This window comes from Pseudophryne corroboree, chromosome 7 (assembly GCF_028390025.1).
Source record: "Pseudophryne corroboree isolate aPseCor3 chromosome 7, aPseCor3.hap2, whole genome shotgun sequence".
NCBI lineage: Eukaryota > Metazoa > Chordata > Amphibia > Anura > Myobatrachidae > Pseudophryne > Pseudophryne corroboree.
This window is the reverse complement of record NC_086450.1, coordinates 944,568-966,805: the sequence shown is the minus strand read 5'-3', so window position 1 is coordinate 966,805 and position 22,238 is coordinate 944,568. Positions and strand designations below refer to the sequence as shown.

General features: G+C 45.7%; 1 protein-coding gene across 1 annotated transcript in view; it reads left to right on the top strand.

The window, feature by feature from the left end:
* LOC134944053 (MAGUK p55 subfamily member 4-like) overlaps positions 1-22,238 on the top strand; it is a 91,661-nt gene that overhangs the window by 7,029 nt on the left and 62,394 nt on the right. Inside the window, exons 2-3 of the mRNA XM_063932588.1 lie at positions 9,142-9,312; positions 9,579-9,659. Coding sequence (XP_063788658.1) covers positions 9,159-9,312; positions 9,579-9,659 — 235 coding nt within the window. The 5' untranslated portion in view covers positions 9,142-9,158. The remainder of the gene's footprint in view (positions 1-9,141; positions 9,313-9,578; positions 9,660-22,238) is intronic.

The following is a 22,238-nucleotide window of genomic DNA, read 5'->3' as shown; positions in this document are numbered from 1 at the left end:
GTGATAGGGATGTATGGTGATGCACACGCAGTAGTGATTGGGATGTATGGTGATGCGCACGTGGCAGTTATAGGGATGTATGGTGATGCACACGCAGTAGTGATAGGGATGTATGGTGATGCACACGCAGTAGTGATAGTGCTGTATGGTGATGCACACGCAGTAGTGATAGGGATGTATGGTGATGCACACGCAGTAGTGATAGGGATGTATGGTGATGCACACGCAGCAGTGATAGGGATGTATGGTGATGCACACGTGGCAGTGATAGGGATGTATGGTGATGCACACGCAGCAGTGATAGGGATGTATGGTGATGCACACGTGGCAGTGATAGGGATGTATGGTGATGCACACGCAGCAGTGATAGGGATGTATGGTGATGCACACGTGGCAGTGATAGGGATGTATGGTGATGCACACGCAGCAGTGATAGGGATGTATGGTGATGCACATGCAGCAGTGATAGGGATGTATGGTGATGCACACGCAGCAGTGATAGGGATGTATGGTGATGCACACGTGGCAGTGATAGGGATGTATGGTGATGCACACGCAGCAGTGATAGGGATGTATGGTGATGCACACGCAGCAGTGATAGGGATGTATGGTGATGCACACGCAGCAGTGATAGGGATGTATGGTGATGCGCACGTGGCAGTGATAGGGATGTATGGTGATGCACATGCAGTAGTGATAGGGATGTATGATGATGCACACGTGGCAGTGATAGGGATGTATGGTGATGCACACGCAGCAGTGATAGGGATGTATGGTGATGCACACGCAGCAGTGATAGGGATGTATGGTGATGCACACGCAGTAGTGATAGGGATGTATGGTGATGCACACGCAGCAGTGATAGGGATGTATGGTGATGTACACGCGGCAGTGATAGGGATGTATGGTGATGCACACGTGGCAGTGATAGGGATGTATGGTGATGCACACGTGGCAGTGATAGGGATGTATGGTGATGCACATGCAGCAGTGATAGGGATGTATGGTGATGTACACGCAGCAGTGATAGGGATGTATGGTGATGCACACGCAGCAGTGATAGGGATGTATGGTGATGCACACGTGGCAGTGATAGGGATGTATGGTGATGCACACGTGGCAGTGATAGGGATGTATGGTGATGCACACGTGGCAGTGATAGGGATGTATGGTGATGCACACGTGGCAGTGATAGGGATGTATGGTGATGCACACGCAGCAGTGATAGGGATGTATGGTGATGCACACGTGGCAGTGATAGGGATGTATGGTGATGCACACGTGGCAGTGATAGGGATGTATGGTGATGCACACGTGGCAGTGATAGGGATGTATGGTGATGCACACGCAGCAGTGATAGGGATGTATGGTAATGCACACGCAGCAGTGATAGGGATGTATGGTGATGCACACGCAGCAGTGATAGGGATGTATGGTGATGCGCACGCAGCAGTGATAGGGATGTATGGTGATGCACACGCAGCAGTGATAGGGATGTATGGTGATGCACACGTGGCAGTGATAGGGATGTATGGTGATGCACACGTGGCAGTGATAGGGATGTATGGTGATGCACACGTGGCAGTGATAGGGATGTATGGTGATGCACACGTGGCAGTGATAGGGATGTATGGTGATGCACACGCAGCAGTGATAGGGATGTATGGTGATGCACACGTGGCAGTGATAGGGATGTATGGTGATGCACACGTGGCAGTGATAGGGATGTATGGTGATGCACACGTGGCAGTGATAGGGATGTATGGTGATGCACACGCAGCAGTGATAGGGATGTATGGTAATGCACACGCAGCAGTGATAGGGATGTATGGTGATGCACACGCAGCAGTGATAGGGATGTATGGTGATGTACACGCGGCAGTGATAGGGATGTATGGTGATGCACACGCAGCAGTGATAGGGATGTATGGTGATGCACACGCGGCAGTGATAGGGATGTATGGTGATGCACACGCAGCAGTGATAGGGATGTATGGTGATGCACACGCAGTAGTGATAGGGATGTATGGTGATGCACACGCAGCAGTGATAGGGATGTATGGTGATGCACATGCAGCAGTGATAGGGATGTATGGTGATGCACACGCAGTAGTGATAGGGATGTATGGTGATGCACACGCGGCAGTGATAGGGATGTATGGTGATGCACACGCAGCAGTGATAGGGATGTATGGTGATGCACACGCGGCAGTGATAGGGATGTATGGTGATGCACACGCAGCAGTGATAGGGATGTATGGTGATGCACACGCAGCAGTGATAGGGATGTATGGTGATGCACACGCAGCAGTGATAGGGATGTATGGTGATGCACACGTGGCAGTGATAGGGATGTATGGTGATGCACACGCAGTAGTGATAGGGATGTATGGTGATGCACACGCGGCAGTGATAGGGATGTATGGTGATGCACACGCAGTAGTGATAGGGATGTATGGTGATGCACACGCAGCAGTGATAGGGATGTATGGTGATGCGCACGCGGCAGTGATAGGGATGTATGGTGATGCACATGCAGTAGTGATAGGGATGTATGGTGATGCACACGCAGCAGTGATAGGGATGTATGGTGATGCACACGCAGCAGTGATAGGGATGTATGGTGATGCACACGCAGTAGTGATAGCGCTGTATGGTGATGCGCACGCAGCAGTGATAGGGATGTATGGTGATGTGCACGTGGCAGTGATAGGGATGTATGGTGATGTGCACGTGGCAGTGATAGGGATGTATGGTGATGCGCACGTGGCAGTGATAGGGATGTATGGTGATGCACACGCAGCAGTGATAGGGATGTATGGTGATGCACACGCAGTAGTGATAGCGCTGTATGGTGATGCGCACGCAGCAGTGATAGGGATGTATGGTGATGCACACGCAGTAGTGATAGCGCTGTATGGTGATGCGCACGCAGCAGTGATAGGGATGTATGGTGATGCACACGCAGCAGTGATAGGGATGTATGGTGATGCACACGCAGTAGTGATAGCGCTGTATGGTGATGCGCACGCAGCAGTGATAGGGATGTATGGTGATGCACACGCGGCAGTGATAGGGATGTATGGTGATGCACACGCGGCAGTGATAGCGCTGTATGGTGATGCACACGCAGTAGTGATAGGGATGTATGGTGATGCACACGCAGCAGTGATAGGGATGTATGGTGATGCACACGCAGCAGTGATAGGGATGTATGGTGATGCACACGCAGCAGTGATAGGGATGTATGGTGATGCACACGCAGCAGTGATAGGGATGTATGGTGATGCACACGCAGTAGTGATAGGGATGTATGGTGATGCACACGCAGCAGTGATAGGGATGTATGGTGATGCACACGCAGTAGTGATAGGGATGTATGGTGATGCGCACACGGCAGTGATAGGGATGTATGGTGATGCACACGTGGCAGTGATAGGGATGTATGGTGATGCACACGTGGCAGTGATAGGGATGTATGGTGATGCACACGCAGTAGTGATAGGGATGTATGGTGATGCACACGCAGCAGTGATAGGGATGTATGGTGATGCACACGTGGCAGTGATAGGGATGTATGGTTATGCACACGCAGTAGTGATAGGGATGTATGGTGATGCACACGCAGCAGTGATAGGGATGTATGGTGATGCACACGCAGCAGTGATAGGGATGTATGGTGATGCACATGCAGTAGTGATAGTGATGTATGGTGATGCACACGCAGCAGTGATAGGGATGTATGGTGATGCACACGCAGTAGTGATAGGGATGTATGGTGATGTACACGCAGTAGTGATAGGGATGTATGGTGATGCACACGCAGTAGTGATAGTGATGTATGGTGATGCACACGCAGCAGTGATAGGGATGTATGGTGATGCACACGCAGTAGTGATAGGGATGTATGGTGATGTACACGCAGTAGTGATAGGGATGTATGGTGATGTACACGCAGTAGTGATAGGGATGTATGGTGATGCACACGCAGTAGTGATAGGGATGTATGGTGATGCACACGCAGTAGTGATAGGGATGTATGGTGATGTACACGCAGTAGTGATAGGGATGTATGGTGATGTACACGCAGTAGTGATAGGGATGTATGGTGATGTACACGCAGTAGTGATAGGGATGTATGGTGATGTACACGCAGTAGTGATAGGGATGTATGGTGATGCACACGCAGTAGTGATAGGGATGTATGGTGATGCACACGCAGTAGTGATAGCGCTGTATGGTGATGCATTTAAAAATGTTTTATCATCCAATTGCAGATTGACGTATTTTCCAATAGAACACTAAATGTGTACATGGTTAGTCATTGATGGTTAAAACCAAATAATGATACTGAAATGATGTCACTTCTTTTGGATGATATGTCTGGTATGTCAGTGTTGGAATGGTTTCCCCTGAACAAAAAGATGTCACCATTATTTATTTTATTACAGTAACGGTATCACAGAACAAGACCGTTCCGTGCTGCTGCCTTACACCCAATCATCTATTTGCAGAATTGACGACGTGTACTGTGTTCCAGTACATAACATAACATAACCTGGATTAACAAACTCCTGGAAGACAGTATAGTATAACAACAATGAGATAATACCCCGACATAAGCTATGAAACTGCCCCACTACTGACCCTCCAGCGTAGCTTCCAACCAACACTATTACATCCACTGCTAGTCTGAGCAGGACATATTCATGTGACCACACTGCCCCCCACTACTGTCCCTCCAGCGTAGCTTCCAACCAACACTCTAATATCCACTGCTAGTCTGAGCAGGACGTATTCATGTGACCACACTGCCCCCACTACTGTCCCTCCAGCGTAGCTTCCAACCAACACTCTTACATCCACTGCTAGTCTGAGCAGTACGTATTCATGTAACCACACTGCCCCCCACTACTGTCCCTCCAGCGTAGCTTCCAACCAACACTATTACATCCACTGCTAGTCTGAGCAGGACATATTCATGTGACCACACTGCCCCCACTACTGTCCCTCCAGCGTAGCTTCCAACCAACACTCTTACATCCACTGCTAGTCTGAGCAGGACATATTCATGTGACCACACTGCCCCCACTACTGTCCCTCCAGCGTAGCTTCCAACCAACACTCTTACATCCACTGCTAGTCTGAGCAGGACATATTCATGTGACCACACTGCCCCCACTACTGTCCCTCCAGCGTAGCTTCCAACCAACACTATTACAGCCACTGCTAGTCTGAGCAGGACATATTCATGTGACCACACTGCCCCCCACTACTGTCCCTCCAGCGTAGCTTCCAACCAACACTCTAATATCCACTGCTAGTCTGAGCAGGACGTATTCATGTGACCACACTGCCCCCCACTACTGTCCCTCCAGCGTAGCTTCCAACCAACACTCTTACATCCACTGCTAGTCTGAGCAGGACGTATTCATGTAACCACACTGCCCCCCACTACTGTCCCTCCAGCGTAGCTTCCAACCAACACTATTACATCCACTGCTAGTCTGAGCAGGACATATTCATGTGACCACACTGCCCCCACTACTGTCCCTCCAGCGTAGCTTCCAACCAACACTATTACATCCACTGCTAGTCTGAGCAGGACGTATTCATGTGACCACACTGCCCCTCACTACTGTCCCTCCAGCGTAGCTTCCAACCAACACTCTTACATCTACTGCTAGTCTGAGCAGGACATATTCATGTGACCACACTGCCTTCCACTACTGTCCCTCCAGCGTAGCTTCCAACCAACACTATTACATCCACTGCTAGTCTGAGCAGGACATATTCATGTGACCACACTGCCCCCACTACTGTCCCTCCAGCGTAGCTTCCAACCAACACTATTACAGCCACTGCTAGTCTGAGCAGGACATATTCATGTGACCACACTGCCCCCCACTACTGTCCCTCCAGCGTAGCTTCCAACCAACATTCTAATATCCACTGCTAGTCTGAGCAGGACGTATTCATGTGACCACACTGCCCCCCACTACTGTCCCTCCAGCGTAGCTTCCAACCAACAATCTTACATCCACTGCTAGTCTGAGCAAGACGTATTCATGTAACCACACTGCCCCCCACTACTGTCCCTCCAGCGTAGCTTCCAACCAACACTATTACATCCACTGCTAGTCTGAGCAGGACATATTCATGTGACCACACTGCCCCCACTACTGTCCCTCCAGCGAAGCTTCCAACCAACACTATTACAGCCACTGCTAGTCTGAGCAGGACGTATTCATGTGACCACACTGCCCCCCACTACTGTCCCTCCAGCGTAGCTTCCAACCAACACTCGTACATCCACTGCTAGTCTGAGCAGTACGTATTCATGTAACCACACTGCCCCCCACTACTGTCCCTCCAGCGTAGCTTCCAACCAACACTATTACATCCACTGCTAGTCTGAGCAGGACATATTCATGTGACCACACTGCCCCCACTACTGTCCCTCCAGCGTAGCTTCCAACCCACACTCTTACATCCACTGCTAGTCTGAGCAGGACATATTCATGTGACCACACTGCCCCCCACTACTGTCCCTCCAGCGTAGCTTCCAACCAACACTCTTACATCCACTGCTAGTCTGAGCAGGACGTATTCATGTGACCACACTGCCCCCCACTACTGTCCCTCCAGCGTAGCTTCCAACCAACACTCTTACATCCACTGCTAGTCTGAGCAGGACATATTCATGTGACCACACTGCCCCCACTACTGTCCCTCCAGCGAAGCTTCCAACCAACACTATTACAGCCACTGCTAGTCTGAGCAGGACGTATTCATGTGACCACACTGCCCCCCACTACTGTCCCTCCAGCGTAGCTTCCAACCCACACTCTTACATCCACTGCTAGTCTGAGCAGGACATATTCATGTGACCACACTGCCCCCCACTACTGTCCCTCCAGCGTAGCTTCCAACCAACACTCTTACATCCACTGCTAGTCTGAGCAGGACGTATTCATGTGACCACACTGCCCCCCACTACTGTCCCTCCAGCGTAGCTTCCAACCAACACTCTTACATCCACTGCTAGTCTGAGCAGGACGTATTCATGTGACCACACTGCCCCCCACTACTGTCCCTCCAGCGTAGCTTCCAACCAACACTATTACATCCACTGCTAGTCTGAGCAGGACGTATTCATGTGACCACACTGCCCCCCACTACTGTCCCTCCAGCGTAGCTTCCAACCAACACTATTACATCCACTGCTAGTCTGAGCAGGACGTATTCATGTGACCACACTGCCCCCCCCACTACTGTCCCTCCAGCGTAGCTTCCAACCAACACTCGTACATCCACTGCTAGTCTGAGCAGGACGTATTCATGTGACCACACTGCCCCCCACTACTGTCCCCCAAGCTTAGCTTCCAACCAACACTATTACAGCCACTGCTAGTCTGAGCAGGACATATTCATGTGACCACACTGCCCCCCACTACTGTCCCTCCAGCACAGCTTCCAACCAACACTCTTACATCCACTGCTAGTCTGAGCAGGACATATTCATGTGACCACACTGCCCCCCACTACTGTCCCTCCAGCACAGCTTCCAACCAACACTCGTACATCCACTGCTAGTCTGAGCAGGACATATTCATGTGACCACACTGAACCTTACGTCTCTACTCAAGACACAAACCGCTGTAGCCATTATCCGCATTGGCTTCAGCCCCACTTACATTGGAAGAACAGCTCAGGATGTAACTCGCCATACATACGCACAACACGTAACAAATTAGTTCTACAAGCGATTGCCCTGTCACCACCTTGTAACATTCATCCTGATGCACTTGATAAGGCACCGTGGGGTAAATTTACTAAGATGGGAGTTCTATTTAATATGGGATGTTGCCCATAGCAACCAATCAGATTCCAGGTATTATGTTCTAGAAGGTGCTAGATAAATGAGAAGTAGAATCTGATTGGTTGCTATGGGCAACATCCCATCTTAAATAGAACTTCCATCTTAGTAAATTTACCCCCATGTCTGACACTGGATCACTTGTATTTTAATATGCGTATGGACATGTGTGAAGTTTGCTAAAAATTGTTTGGTCCGTCCACATTCGGAATCAGAATCTCTTTCTTAGGGGTCGGTACAATTAGCTGCAATGAACTCGTGGGTGTAAGCTATCGTTGCCGGGGCCACACATTGCGGCGCCCTGAATTTGCACAAAATTGCTTACTGGCCTATAGGGCTCTGAGCTATTTTGTGCGAATTCAGGCTGAACCCCACAAGAGTGCGAGATCGGGTGCCGCTGCCGGCGTTGAAACGCTGCGGTAACGACACATCATACCCTTCATGGCTAATTGGATTGACCTTGGACTAGCTATTGCTATACTCGGCCCTAGTCACGCTCTCTCCTATTGTGAATGTAACATTACAGGGCTCATAACTATCACCAGTATTTTCTGATAATGGCCATCATTCCGAGTTGTTCGCTCGCAAGCTGCTTTTAGCAGCTTTACACACGCTAAGCCGCCGCCTACTGGGAGTGAATCTTAGCTTCTTAAAATAGCGAACGAAAGATTCTCAAAATTGCGATTACACACCTCTTAGCAGTTTCTGAGTAGCTTCAAACTTACTCGGCATCTGCGATCAGTTCAGTGCTTGTCGTTCCTGGTTTGACGTCACAAACACACCCAGCGTTCGCCCAGATACTCCTCCGTTTCTCCAGCCACTCCCGCGTTTTTTCCCAGAAACGGTAGCGTTTTTTCACACACTCCCATAAAACGGCCTGTTTCCGCCCAGTAACACCCACTTCCTGTCAATCACATTACGATCACCAGAACGAAGAAAAAAACGTGAGTAAAATTCCTAACTGCATAGCAAATTTACTTGGCGCAGTCGCACTGCGGACATTGCGCATGCGCACTAAGCGGAAAATCACTGCGATGCGAAAAAATTTACAGAGCGAACAACTCGGAATGAGGGCCAATGTACAGACTTATTTCTTTTCTAGATTGATCAGTTTCCCTTTTGTGAATACCTGCTACAGATTGCAGTGATCGGTAGTTTGTGGCCTGTATTTCCCAATACTGCAGAGAGCACATACCTATAGATAAGTGGCAGGATAATAATTCACTTTCTTATTACTAACACTGTCACTGTCTGCACCACAGCCGGGTTCCGGAGAAGCATGCGTCTTTGTCGCAGAAAATCCCACAGCACCCAAGTGTCCTGTTACTCGCGATGCCCCAGCAACTGCTATCACGCAGTGTCTGCCCCTTATGAGGAGGTTGTGAGGTATCAGAGGAGACCCTGTGACCGCCACAGACTCATAGTACTCCTAGGTAAGGTTACAGGACCAGGACAGGTGTATTCTGATTCTATGCAGACCTACAGTACATGCCATGGCACGTGTCTGCATACTGCGCACATGTGGGGAACGGAATGACCCCGCATGGTGGAAGAATAATAAGTGTATAGTTACCGCTGCTTAGAGCTACTGTGTGTGTGTGTGTGTGTGTGTGTGTGTGTGTGTATATATATATATATATATATATATATAATGCATTAAGATGCAGCAAAGTTACATCATTGTGTTTTCTCCACGTAGGACCTTCAGGAGTTGGCGTTAATGAACTCAGAAAGCAGATTATTAGTTTAAATTCCAGCATATTTCAGAGTCCGGTTCCACGTAAGTGTAATGTTATTATTCTAACCCTAATATTAGTCTACAGAATGGAAATGCTACAGACATGAACTCACCATCATCACAATCACATATAACTATCAGGGCTCACTGCTAAGTGGAACATAATATTTTATATGTACAGATGTCTCTCATCGGCTGCCTGTACACCATATGGCGCAGTCTCACCGGGTGTCTATACCCCATATGGCGCAGTCTCATCGGCTGCCTGTACACCATATGGTGCAGTCTCATCGGGTGTCTATACCCCATATGGCGCAGTCTCATCGGCTGCCTGTACACCATATGGTGCAGTCTCACCGGGTGTCTATACCCCATATGGCGCAGTCTCACCGGGTGTCTATACCCCATATGGTGCAGTCTCACCGGGTATCTGTACGCCATAGGGTGGAGTCTCACCGGGTGTCTATACCCCATATGGCGCAGTCTCACCGGGTGTCTATACCCCATATGGTGCAGTCTCACCGGGTGTCTATACCCCATATGGTGCAGTCTCACCGGGTATCTGTACGCCATAGGGTGGAGTCTCACCGGGTGTCTATACCCCATATGGCGCAGTCTCACCGGGTGTCTATACCCCATATGGTGCAGTCTCACCGGGTGTCTATACCCCATATGGCGCAGTCTCACCGGGTGTCTGTACGCCATACAGTGGAGTCTCACCGGGTGTCTGTACCCCATACGGCACAGTCTCACCGGGTGTCTATACCCCATAGGGCGCAGTCTCACCAGGTGTCTATACCCCATATGGCGCAGTCTCACCGGGTGTCTATACCCCAAATGGCGCAGTCTCACCGGGTGTCTGTACACCATACGGCACAGTCTTGCTTTCTGGCTGCCTGTCTGTACAACATATGGCACAAGACGCACGGTGCGACTGAGACGCTCCAAGAGGAGCAGAGTACTGTATATTTTTGTAGACACAGCGAGAAGCCGCTCAGTGTACCAGAGACACCGGGTGCAACTGCACACATTTTACACACGTTTAACCATACTTGCCTACCGGACCCTTTCTATGAGGGAGAAAATGCTCTGTTCCTGGACTTTCCTGGTAATGTATGATTGCCATCACCTGTGGTGAAACACCTTTCTTATCAATTACCCAGCTCACCACAGGTGATGGCAATCATACATTACCAGGACAGTCCAGGAACAGAGCATTTTCTCCCTCATGGAGAGGGGCAGGTAGGCAAGTATGCGTTTTACTTACATTGCAGGCGGAAATATATATATATATATATATATATATTCCAGCAGTTTTGACCGGCACTCCATAAACAGTAACAGATAGTACCTGGGTGCCCCCTCCGAACCTCTAGGGCACAATGTACAGCAGGCACTCCTCGGCTTTGTAAATAATTTCCACAGCTACAGCTGCATGCTTTCAGCGTTTCAGGAGCACTTTATTAGCACCTTCGTCAGGATATGACAGATACAGACACACATTCAGGAAAGAAGTTAGCAATGAAACACGTGTTAACATGCACTTCCAAATGTATTATCTGTATAATAAGATGCCCTTGTGGGCTTATATTGTATGTGGGGAAAACGTTCTGCACTCTCCGGGAAAGAGCTGCACCACATAGATCAGCCATTAGACAGGCTTTAGAAGGGAAGGTCATAGAGCAGCCGGTAACCAGGCACTTTAAAGAAGCCGGACATTCTATGGCCACGCTGCGTTACAAATGAATTGACCATGTCCCTCCCATGGCAAGCGGAGGAGATTGTAACAAAAAACTGTTAGAAATGGAAGCGAGATGGATTTCTGAAGTAAAGACGGTGGCGCCAGCTGGCCTGAATGAGATCTGTCTTATTTATACTTCTTGTAGGAACGTTTAAGCTAGGGATCTGTGATGCACAGGCTTCTCTTTATCAGTGTATGGTAATGGCAGCACTTCATTGTATGGTAATGACAGCACTTCATTGTATGGTAATGACAGCACTTCACTGTATGGTAATGACAGCACTTCTTTATATTGTAATGACAGCAGTTCACTGTATGGTAATGACAGCACTTCATTAGATATATGACAGCACTTCATTGTATGGTAATGACAGCACTTCATTGTATGGTAATGACGGCACTTCATTAGATATATGACAGCACTTCACTGTATGGTAATGACAGCACTTCATTGTATGGTAATGACAGCACTTCATTGTATGGTAATGACAGCACTTCACTGTATGGTAATGACAGCACTTCATTAGATATATGACAGCACTTCACTGTATGGTAATGACAGCACTTAATTGTATGGTAATGACAGCACTTCACTGTATGGTAATGACAGCACTTCATTATATTGTAATGACAGCACTTCACTGTATGGTAATGACAGCACTTCATTAGATATATGACAGCACTTCATTGTATTATAATGACAGCACTTCATTGTATGGTAATGACAGCACTTCATTGTATGGTAATGACAGCACTTCACTGTATGGTAATGACAGCACTTCATTATATTGTAATGACAGCACTTCACTGTATGGTAATGACAGCACTTCATTAGATATATGACAGCACTTCATTGTATTATAATGACAGCACTTCATTGTATGGTAATGACGGCACTTCATTAGATATATAACAGCACTTCACTGTATGGTAATGACAGCACTTCATTGTATGGTAATGACAGCACTTCATTGTATGGTAATGACAGCACTTCACTGTATGGTAATGACAGCACTTCATTAGATATATGACAGCACTTCACTGTATGGTAATGACAGCACTTAATTGTATGGTAATGACAGCACTTCACTGTATGGTAATAACAGCACTTCATTATATTGTAATGACAGCACTTCACTGTATGGTAATGACAGCACTTCATTAGATATATGACAGCACTTCATTGTATGGTAATGACAGCACTTCATTGTATGGTAATGACGGCACTTCATTAGATATATGACAGCACTTCACTGTATGGTAATGACAGCACTTCATTGTATGGTAATGACAGCACTTCATTGTATGGTAATGACGGCACTTCATTAGATATATGACAGCACTTCATTGTATGGTAATGACAGCACTTCATTGTATGGTAATGACGGCACTTCATTAGATATATGACAGCACTTCACTGTATGGTAATGACAGCACTTCATTGTATGGTAATGACAGCACTTCATTAGATATATGACAGCACTTCATTGTATAGTAATGACAGCACTTCATTGTATGGTAATGACGGCACTTCATTAGATATATGACAGCACTTCACTGTATGGTAATGACAGCACTTCACTGTATGGTAATGACAGCACTTCATTGTATGATAATGACAGCACTTTATTGTATGGTAATGACAGCACTTCATTGTATGGTAAGGACAGCACTTCATTATATTGTAATGACAGCACTTCACTGTATGGTAATGACAGCACTTCATTGTATGGTAATGACGGCACTTCATTAGATATATGACAGCACTTCACTGTATGATAATGACAGCACTTCATTGTATGGTAATGACAGCACTTCATTATATGGTAATGACAGCACTTCACTGTATGGTAATGACAGCACTTCATTGTATGGTAATGACAGCACTTCATTGTATGGTAATGACAGCACTTCATTAGATATATGACAGCACTTCACTGTATGGTAATGACAGCACTTCATTGTATAGTAATGACAGCAATTCATTGTATGGTAATGACAGCACTTCATTGTATGGTAATTACAGCACTTCATTGTATGGTAATGACAGCACTTCATTATATTGTAATGACAGCACTTCACTGTATGGTAATGACAGCACTTCATTGTATGGTAATGACGGCACTTCATTAGATATATGACAGCACTTCACTGTATGGTAATGACAGCACTTCATTGTATGGTAATGACAGCACTTCATTATAAGGTAATGACAGCACTTCACTGTATGGTAATGACAGCACTTCATTGTATGGTAATGACAGCACTTAATTGTATGGTAATGACAGCACTTCATTAGATATATGACAGCACTTCACTGTATGGTAATGACAGCACTTCATTGTATGGTAATGACAGCACTTCATTATATGGTAATGACAGCACTTCACTGTATGGTAATGACAGCACTTCATTGTATGGTAATGACAGCACTTCATTGTATGGTACTGACAGCACTTCATTATATGGTAATGACAGCACTTCACTGTATGGTAATGACAGCACTTCATTGTATGGTAATGACAGCACTTCATTGTATGGTAATGACAGCACTTCATTGTATGGTAATGACAGCACTTCATTGTATGGTAATGACAGCACTTCATTAGGTAATGACAGCACTTCATTGTATAGTAATAACAGCACTTCATTGTATGGTAATGACAGCACTTCATTGTATGGTAATGACAGCACTTCATTGTATGGTAATGACAGCACTTCATTAGGTATATGACAGCACTTCATTGTATGGTAATGACAGCACTTCATTGTATGGTAATGACAGCACTTTATTGTATGGTAATGACAGCACTTCATTAGGTATATGACAGCACTTCATTGTATGGTAATAACAGCACTTCATTGTATGGTAATGACAGCACTTCATTGTATGGTAATGACAGCACTTCATTGTATGGTAATGACAGCACTTCATTAGGTATATGACAGCACTTCATTGTATGGTAATGACAGCACTTCATTGTATGGTAATGACAGCACTTCATTGTATGGTAATGACAGCACTTCATTAGGTAATGACAGCACTTCATTGTATGGTAATAACAGCACTTCATTGTATGGTAATGACAGCACTTCATTGTATGGTAATGACAGCACTTCATTGTATGGTAATGACAGCACTTCATTGTATGGTAATGACAGCACTTCATTAGGTATATGACAGCACTTCATTGTATGGTAATGACAGCACTTCATTGTATGGTAATGACAGCACTTCATTGTATGGTAATGACAGCACTTCATTAGGTATATGACAGCACTTCATTGTATGGTAATGACAGCACTTCATTGTATGGTAATGACAGCACTTCAGTGTATGGTAATGACAGCACTTCAGTGTATGGTAATGACAGCACTTCAGTGTATGGTAATGACAGCACTTCATTGTATGGTAATGACAGCACTTCATTGTATGGTAATGACAGCACTTCATTGTATGGTAATGACAGCACTTCATTGTATGGTAATGACAGCACTTCATTATATGGTAATGACAGCACTTCATTGTATGGTAATGACAGCACTTCACTGTATGGTAATGACAGCACTTCACTGTATGGTAATGACAGCACTTCAGTGTATGGTAATGACAGCACTTCAGTGTATGGTAATGACAGCACTTCACTGTATGGTAATGACAGCACTTCACTGTATGGTAATGACAGCACTTCACTGTATGGTAATGACAGCACTTCATTATATGGTAATGACAGCACTTCATTATATGGTAATGACAGCACTTCATTGTATGGTAATGACAGCACTTCATTGTATGGTAATGACAGCACTTCATTGTATGGTAATGACAGCACTTCATTATATGGTAATGACAGCACTTCATTATATGGTAATGACAGCACTTCATTGTATGGTAATGACAGCACTTCATTGTATGGTAATGACAGCACTTCATTGTATGGTAATGACAGCATTTCATTGTATGGTAATGACAGCACTTCATTGTATGGTAATGACAGCACTTCAGTGTATGGTAATGACAGCACTTCAGTGTATAGTAATGACAGCACTTCAGTGTATGGTAATGACAGCACTTCATTGTATGGTAATGACAGCACTTCATTGTATGGTAATGACAGCACTTCATTGTATGGTAATGACAGCACTTCATTGTATGGTAATAACATCACTTCATTGTATGGTAATGACAGCACTTCACTGTATGGTAATGACAGCACTTCACTGTATGGTAATGACAGCACTTCACTGTATGGTAATGACAGCACTTCATTGTATGGTAATGACAGCACTTCATTGTATGGTAATGACAGCACTTCAGTGTATGGTAATGACAGCACTTCATTATATGGTAATGACAGCACTTCATTGTATGGTAATGACAGCACTTCATTGTATGGTAATGACAGCACTTCATTGTATGGTAATGACAGCACTTCATTGTATGGTAATGACAGCACTTCATTGTATGGTAATGACAGCACTTCATTGTATGGTAATGACAGCACTTCAGTGTATGGTAATGACAGCACTTCAGTGTATGGTAATGACAGCACTTCAGTGTATAGTAATGACAGCACTTCAGTGTATGGTAATGACAGCACTTCATTGTATGGTAATGACAGCACTTCATTGTATGGTAATGACAGCACTTCACTGTATGGTAATGACAGCACTTCACTGTATGGTAATGACAGCACTTCACTGTATGGTAATGACAGCACTTCACTGTATGGTAATGACAGCACTTCACTGTATGGTAATGACAGCACTTCATTATATGGTAATGACAGCACTTCATTGTATGGTAATGACAGCACTTCATTGTATGGTAATGACAGCACTTCATTAGGTAATGACAGCACTTCATTGTATGGTAATGACAGCACTTCATTGTATGGTAATGACAGCACTTCATTATATGGTAATGACAGCACTTCATTGTATGGTAATGACAGCACTTCATTGTATGGTAATGACAGCACTTCATTGTATGGTAATAACATCACTTCATTGTATGGTAATGACAGCACTTCATTGTATGGTAATGACAGCACTTCATTGTATGGTAATGACAGCACTTCATTAGATATATGACAGCACTTCACTGTATGGTAATGACAGCACTTCATTGTATGGTAATGACAGCACTTCATTGTATGGTAATGACAGCACTTCATTAGATTTCTGTTTTTGAGTAGTTGTATCAACATATTTTTCACAATGTTAGGTGGGATTTTATGTGTGATTATTCAGTATAAGACACAGGAATTACATTTCTATTCCATCATTAGGCTGTTATATATCATACTTCCATCTACGGTCATGAAAATAAAGCAGACTGTTCACATACTTACCGGCTCGTCTGTTCCTGCCTCTGATTGGTCGCTGCATAAAGTTGTGGGTTGGCCATTTTCGGATGTATGAACAGTGGGGACTCGGATTGTTTATAAATACTTGCTTATTATTACATGGTATGTCTGCTGAGCTTATGGTCAGGGTTGCTTATGTATTAATGTTATTATAAGCTAGCATTTGTATTTTTTTAGTGTTTTTAGTGTTTACACTGTTACTATGGAAATGGCTCCGCCCACCCCCACAGCCGGCTGGATGAGGTGTGATGTCATCACACACTGTTCCCGGAAGTGCAGGGGGAGCAGAGACCTGATCCTTTCTTGCACATGGTATTTAAGGTAAGATGTCTGTATCTGTCATATCCTGACGAAGGTGCTAATAAAGTGCTCCTGAAACGCTGAAAGCATGCAGCTGTAGCTGTGGAAATTATTTACAAAGCCGAGGAGTGCCTCTCAAATTTTGCTGATATATATATATATCTCCAGCAGGGTCCACAGGATAACAATGGGGAAATGATGGAGCGTCAGCTGATTGGCACCAATCGATCAAAACTTTCTGGCCTCCCAGGATGGATGCAATGGGTCCATCCATATATCCCGCCTCCTGGCTCAGGCAAATCAGTTTTTTGTTTGGTGCAGCAGGAGCCGGACCATGGTCACAGGGCTGCGGTTTATTAGCAGCCATTAGCTTTCTTATTTTATTTTTATAGTCTTACTCATTTTTTTTGAGTGATCTTTCTAAACAGCGTCTTATACGTGGGTGTGGTTCATCAAATCGACAGTGTCTAGGTCGACAATGTTTAGGTCGACCACTATAGGTCGACAGTCACTAGGTCGACATGGATGGAAGGTCGACAGGGTTTCTAGGTCGACATGTGCTAGGTCGACAGGTCTAAAGGTCGACATGAGGATTTTTTTTTTTGTGTGTCATTTTCTTCGTAGAGTGACCGGGATCCCAAATTAGTGCACCGCTTCCCCTCGCATGGCTCGCTTCGCTCGCCATGCTTCGATCATGGTGCCTTCGCTCCGCTACCGCTTCGCTCGGCACACTTTACCGTTCCAATCGTAGTCCACGTGGATCGTTAAGTATGAAAAAAATCAAAAAAAGAAAAAAAATGTGAAAAACTCATGTCGACCTTTAGACCTGTCGACCTAGCACATGTAGACCTAGAAACCCTGTTGACCTTCCATCCATGTCGACCTAGTGACTGTCGACCTATAGTGGTCGACCTAAACATTGTCGACCTAGACACTGTCGCTCTTCAGACCGGATCCCCTTATACGTACCTTAGAAAGAGTCGCTCCAACAACTCTCTGCCGGGTCATGACAACGCTTACCCACGTGTACAGTGCTGTTTCGGCGGGCGTCTGTGTCTGATATACTAGCAGGTCCAGCAGACATTACCAGGCTGTGGCCGGAGCACGGGGAGAAGGTAAGGCATCGGTTCCGCTTAACTAGATGGAATACGGACACAGCCGCACTGTATCCATGCACCAGCGCTAGGCCTTAGGGATCTGAGGCTCCAGGAATAGTATGAGGCAGCGATCCCTAGGGTTGATGTAAGCAGTGGGGAGTCAGACGCTCTCCTGGTCGCCCCTCCCCCCTGGTTCATGACCAGTTTCCGCCAAGTCTCCCGCCATGAACTCTTTCCTCGCTTCCGTCCCAGACGCTACTACGAGGGGAGCTGGTCGCAGCATAGGCGGCTGTGTGACCGGTGCATCTGTGTTCACTGAGCGTCTGTGTTCACCATAGGTTCATGGAGCAGCAGTGTACACCAGTAGCGTCTGGATCCACTCAGCGTTCGCTAATGTATTGATCGATCCTGGAAGCGAGGTGAGTCTCCCTGTATCCCACTCTCCTGAGTACGGGTTATACAGCACTAAAATCTCTATCTACCCTTTTGAGTATGAATAGTTAGATAAGTGCCTATTGCATATGAGTCTGTACACATTTACTGTTATTTCTCTCGCATTGTGTCTGAATACGCTAGATCAGTTAAAACATGATCAGTAATTTGTTCTTACTTAAAAGATATGTTTGTAGTTGATGATTTGCTCATATATTTTTATTATACTAATGTATAACATGTGACTGACTGCTAGTGTGATTGCTGACTTTACTATATGTCTGTTAATTGTCCTTCCTGATCCTCAATGCTGGTGCATGGGTATGGTCAGATTGTTTGTCACTTTAAATACTTTAAAGTGATTACAGTCACAAATTGTGTAGTACACTGTGAAAGTGCTGATTATTTATCATGTCTAAGAGCGGCAAAGGTGAGGAAGGTACACTTACAGTAACACCAACACTCATATCATGTTTGTCTTGCAAAGCTGTGTTATCCTGTCAGGATCTGGTTCAGGATGGTTTGTGTACAAATTGCTTTAGTTTTCAGTAAAATATAAGGCAGACCCCAGTACAAGTGGATCCACCTTGGGCTATGTTTGCACAGACCTTGTCCAGTATAGCTGAACGGATAATTCCTACCCCATCTGTACCGGGAATAGGTTACACTATTAACCCTTACATGCAGCTCCCTACCTACGGTATATCATTTCCACCAGCACCTTCTCAAAAGAAACAGGTGGATAAACGGAGGGTAAGTAAGTCATCACCTTCACAGGCTACACAGGAGGCAGAAGAAGATTAATCGGAAGATGAAAGCTCAGATAATGCTACTTCGGCATATGAAGAAGAGGAGGAAGGTCTCGGCCCAGTCGATATAGCTGAGTTAATTAGAGCTATGAAGGCCATCCTTTTCTTAGAGGATTCAGCAGAGCCTGTGTGTAAATGTCCTAAAACAGTTAAGACTGAGTTTCCAGGGTCAGATCAACTGACGGAAATCATGGAAGAGGCTTGGGCTACACCCAATAAGAGGTTTAGAATTCCAAAGAAATGGGATTCCAATTATCCTCTTCCAGCTGGGGGCTGTTTTAAAAGGAAGGTGGCTCCTAAAGTAGATATGCATGTGATTCGATTAGTGCGGAAATCTATTTTGCCTTTGCCTTCAACATAATTATATGATGTCATGGATAGGGGAATGGATGGGTTTCTTAAAACCATTTTTCCCTGTCTGGGCAGTCATAAGGCCAGCCATGGCTTCAGCTTGAATGGCAAAGGCAGTGGCTGCCTGGGCTGACACATTGGAAGGGGATTTCCAGTATCCTCTAGGGAGCAAAAATCCCATGTAGCACACATAAAACAGGCTGCAATATTCTTGGAAGAAGCAGCATTAGATATGGGTACTATTGCCTCCAGGGCTTCAGCTTCAACAATAGCTGCTCGCAGAGCACTTTGGTTACGTACATGGGCCCTCATTCCGAGTTGTTCGCTCGGTATTTTTCATCGCATCGCAGTGAGAATTCTCTTAGTGCGCATGCGTAATGTTCGCACTGCGCATGCGTCAAGTAACTTTACTAAGAAGAAAGTAATTTTACTCACGGCTTTTTCGTCGCTCCGGAGAACGCATTGTGATTGACAGGAAATGGGTGTTACTGGGCGGATGTACGGCGTTTTAGGGGCGTGTGGCAGGAAACGCTACCGTTTCCGGAAAAAACGCAGGCGTGTCTGGAGAAACGGTGGGAGTGCTTGGGCGAACGCTGGGTGTGTTTATGACGTCAGCCGGGACCGAAAAGCACTGAATTGATCGCACAGGCAGAGTAAGTCTGGAGTTACTCAGAAACTGCTAACTCGGTTTTGATCGCAATATTGCGAATACATCGGTCGCACATTTAAGATGTTTAGATTCACTCCCAGTAGGCGGCGGCTTAGCGTGTGTAACTCTGCTACATTCGCCTTGCGAGCGAACAACTCGGAATGAGGGCCATGGAAAGTTGATTCAGAGTCCAAGAAAGTTTTTGAATCTTTGTTTTTTTCCTGGGAATATTCTTTTTTGGTAAAGAATTGACAGATATTTTGGAGTCAGAAGGAGACTCCAACAAGGTAAGGGTTCCTTCCACATTCAAATACAAACACAAACCTAAAGCTCTGGTTTTTCGTCCCTTTCGGTCTCAGAGAAAGGGTAAGGGGAAAAATTATTGCAAGCATCAATACAACAAGTCTGGTAAGACTAAAAAACATTGGGCTACCAGAGGCCTGGCTTCCAAATCAGAGGATAAGCCATCAGCCTGATGGTGCGAGCCTCCACCTGGGGGACCCCAGGGTAGGGGGCCGACTTCTTCAGTTTGCACAGATCTGGCAGCAGTCTACCATAGATGCTTGGGTGCAGGAAATGCTATCTCTAGGTTATGCTTTTCCCTTCAAGAAGCACCCTCCTCAAAGGTTTTTCTGTACCAGCCCATCTCGGGTCGAGGCGAAGGCCAGGGCTTTGCAAGAAGCAGTTTAGAATTTGCTTCAGTCAGGAGTAATTATTCCAGTTCCCCTTGCACAGTGAGGACAAGGGTTTTACTGCAACCTATTTTTGGTTCAGAAGCCAAATGGATCATTTCGGCCCATTCTCAATCTCAAAATGCTGAACAAATACATTTGGGTACCTCGGTTTCACATGGAGACGTTACATTCCATAATCTTGGCCATGGAGCCAGGAGATTATATGGTATCCCTGGATATACAGGATGCTTACCTGCATGTGCCCATAGCACTGTCCCATCAGTGTTATCTCAGGTTCTCTATCTTCCAACAGCATTTTCAGTTCCAGGCTCTACCCTTTAGGTTGCCCACAGCCCCCAGAGTATTTCCCAAGATCATGGTGGTTATGGCAGCTTATCTCCGCCAGCAGGGGATAAGAATTTTTCCATACCTCGACGATCTTTTAATCCTGGCACAGTCACAGGAATTGCTCCTGTGCCATCTCCAACAGACAATAACATGTCTGCAGAGACATGGGTGGCTCATAAATTGGGCAAAATCATCTCTAGTTCCGTCACACCGGATGACTCACTTGGGGGCTGTTCTGGATTCAGGTCTGCAGAGAGTATTTTTACCTCGGAACAAGATATCCAAGGTACAGTCAAGAATTCAAGACTTGCTACACAGTCAATCAGTATCCATTCACGCAGCAATGCGAGTGATGGGTTTGATGGTGTCAACATTCGACATGGTGGAGTATGCATAATTCCACTCGAGGCCTCCGCAGCGTCTGATTCTTACCAAATGGAATGGATTGCATCAGACAATAAAGAAACAGACTATGGTACTTTTGGTAAAAGTAACAAGGTCATCAGTCTAGTGGCTACAGACATCCCATCTGGAGAAGGGGAGACCCTTTTTGATATCAGATTGGGAGATTCTGACAACAGATGCCAGTCTCCAGGGCTGGGGAACAGTGTCCGGAAGATTGTGCCCCCAGGGACTATGGACGAAAGAAGAAAGTTGCCTGCCAATAAATGTGTTGGAACTTCGGGCCATATGCATGGCACTGATTCGGCCAAAGGACATTTTTCAGGGAAAACGAGTCCAGATCAGCTCGGACAATTCGACGACAGTAGCGTACCTCAACCATCAGGGAGGAACTCGCAGCCAAAAAGCAATGAAGGAGCTAAGTCACATACTAAAGTGGGCAGAACTTC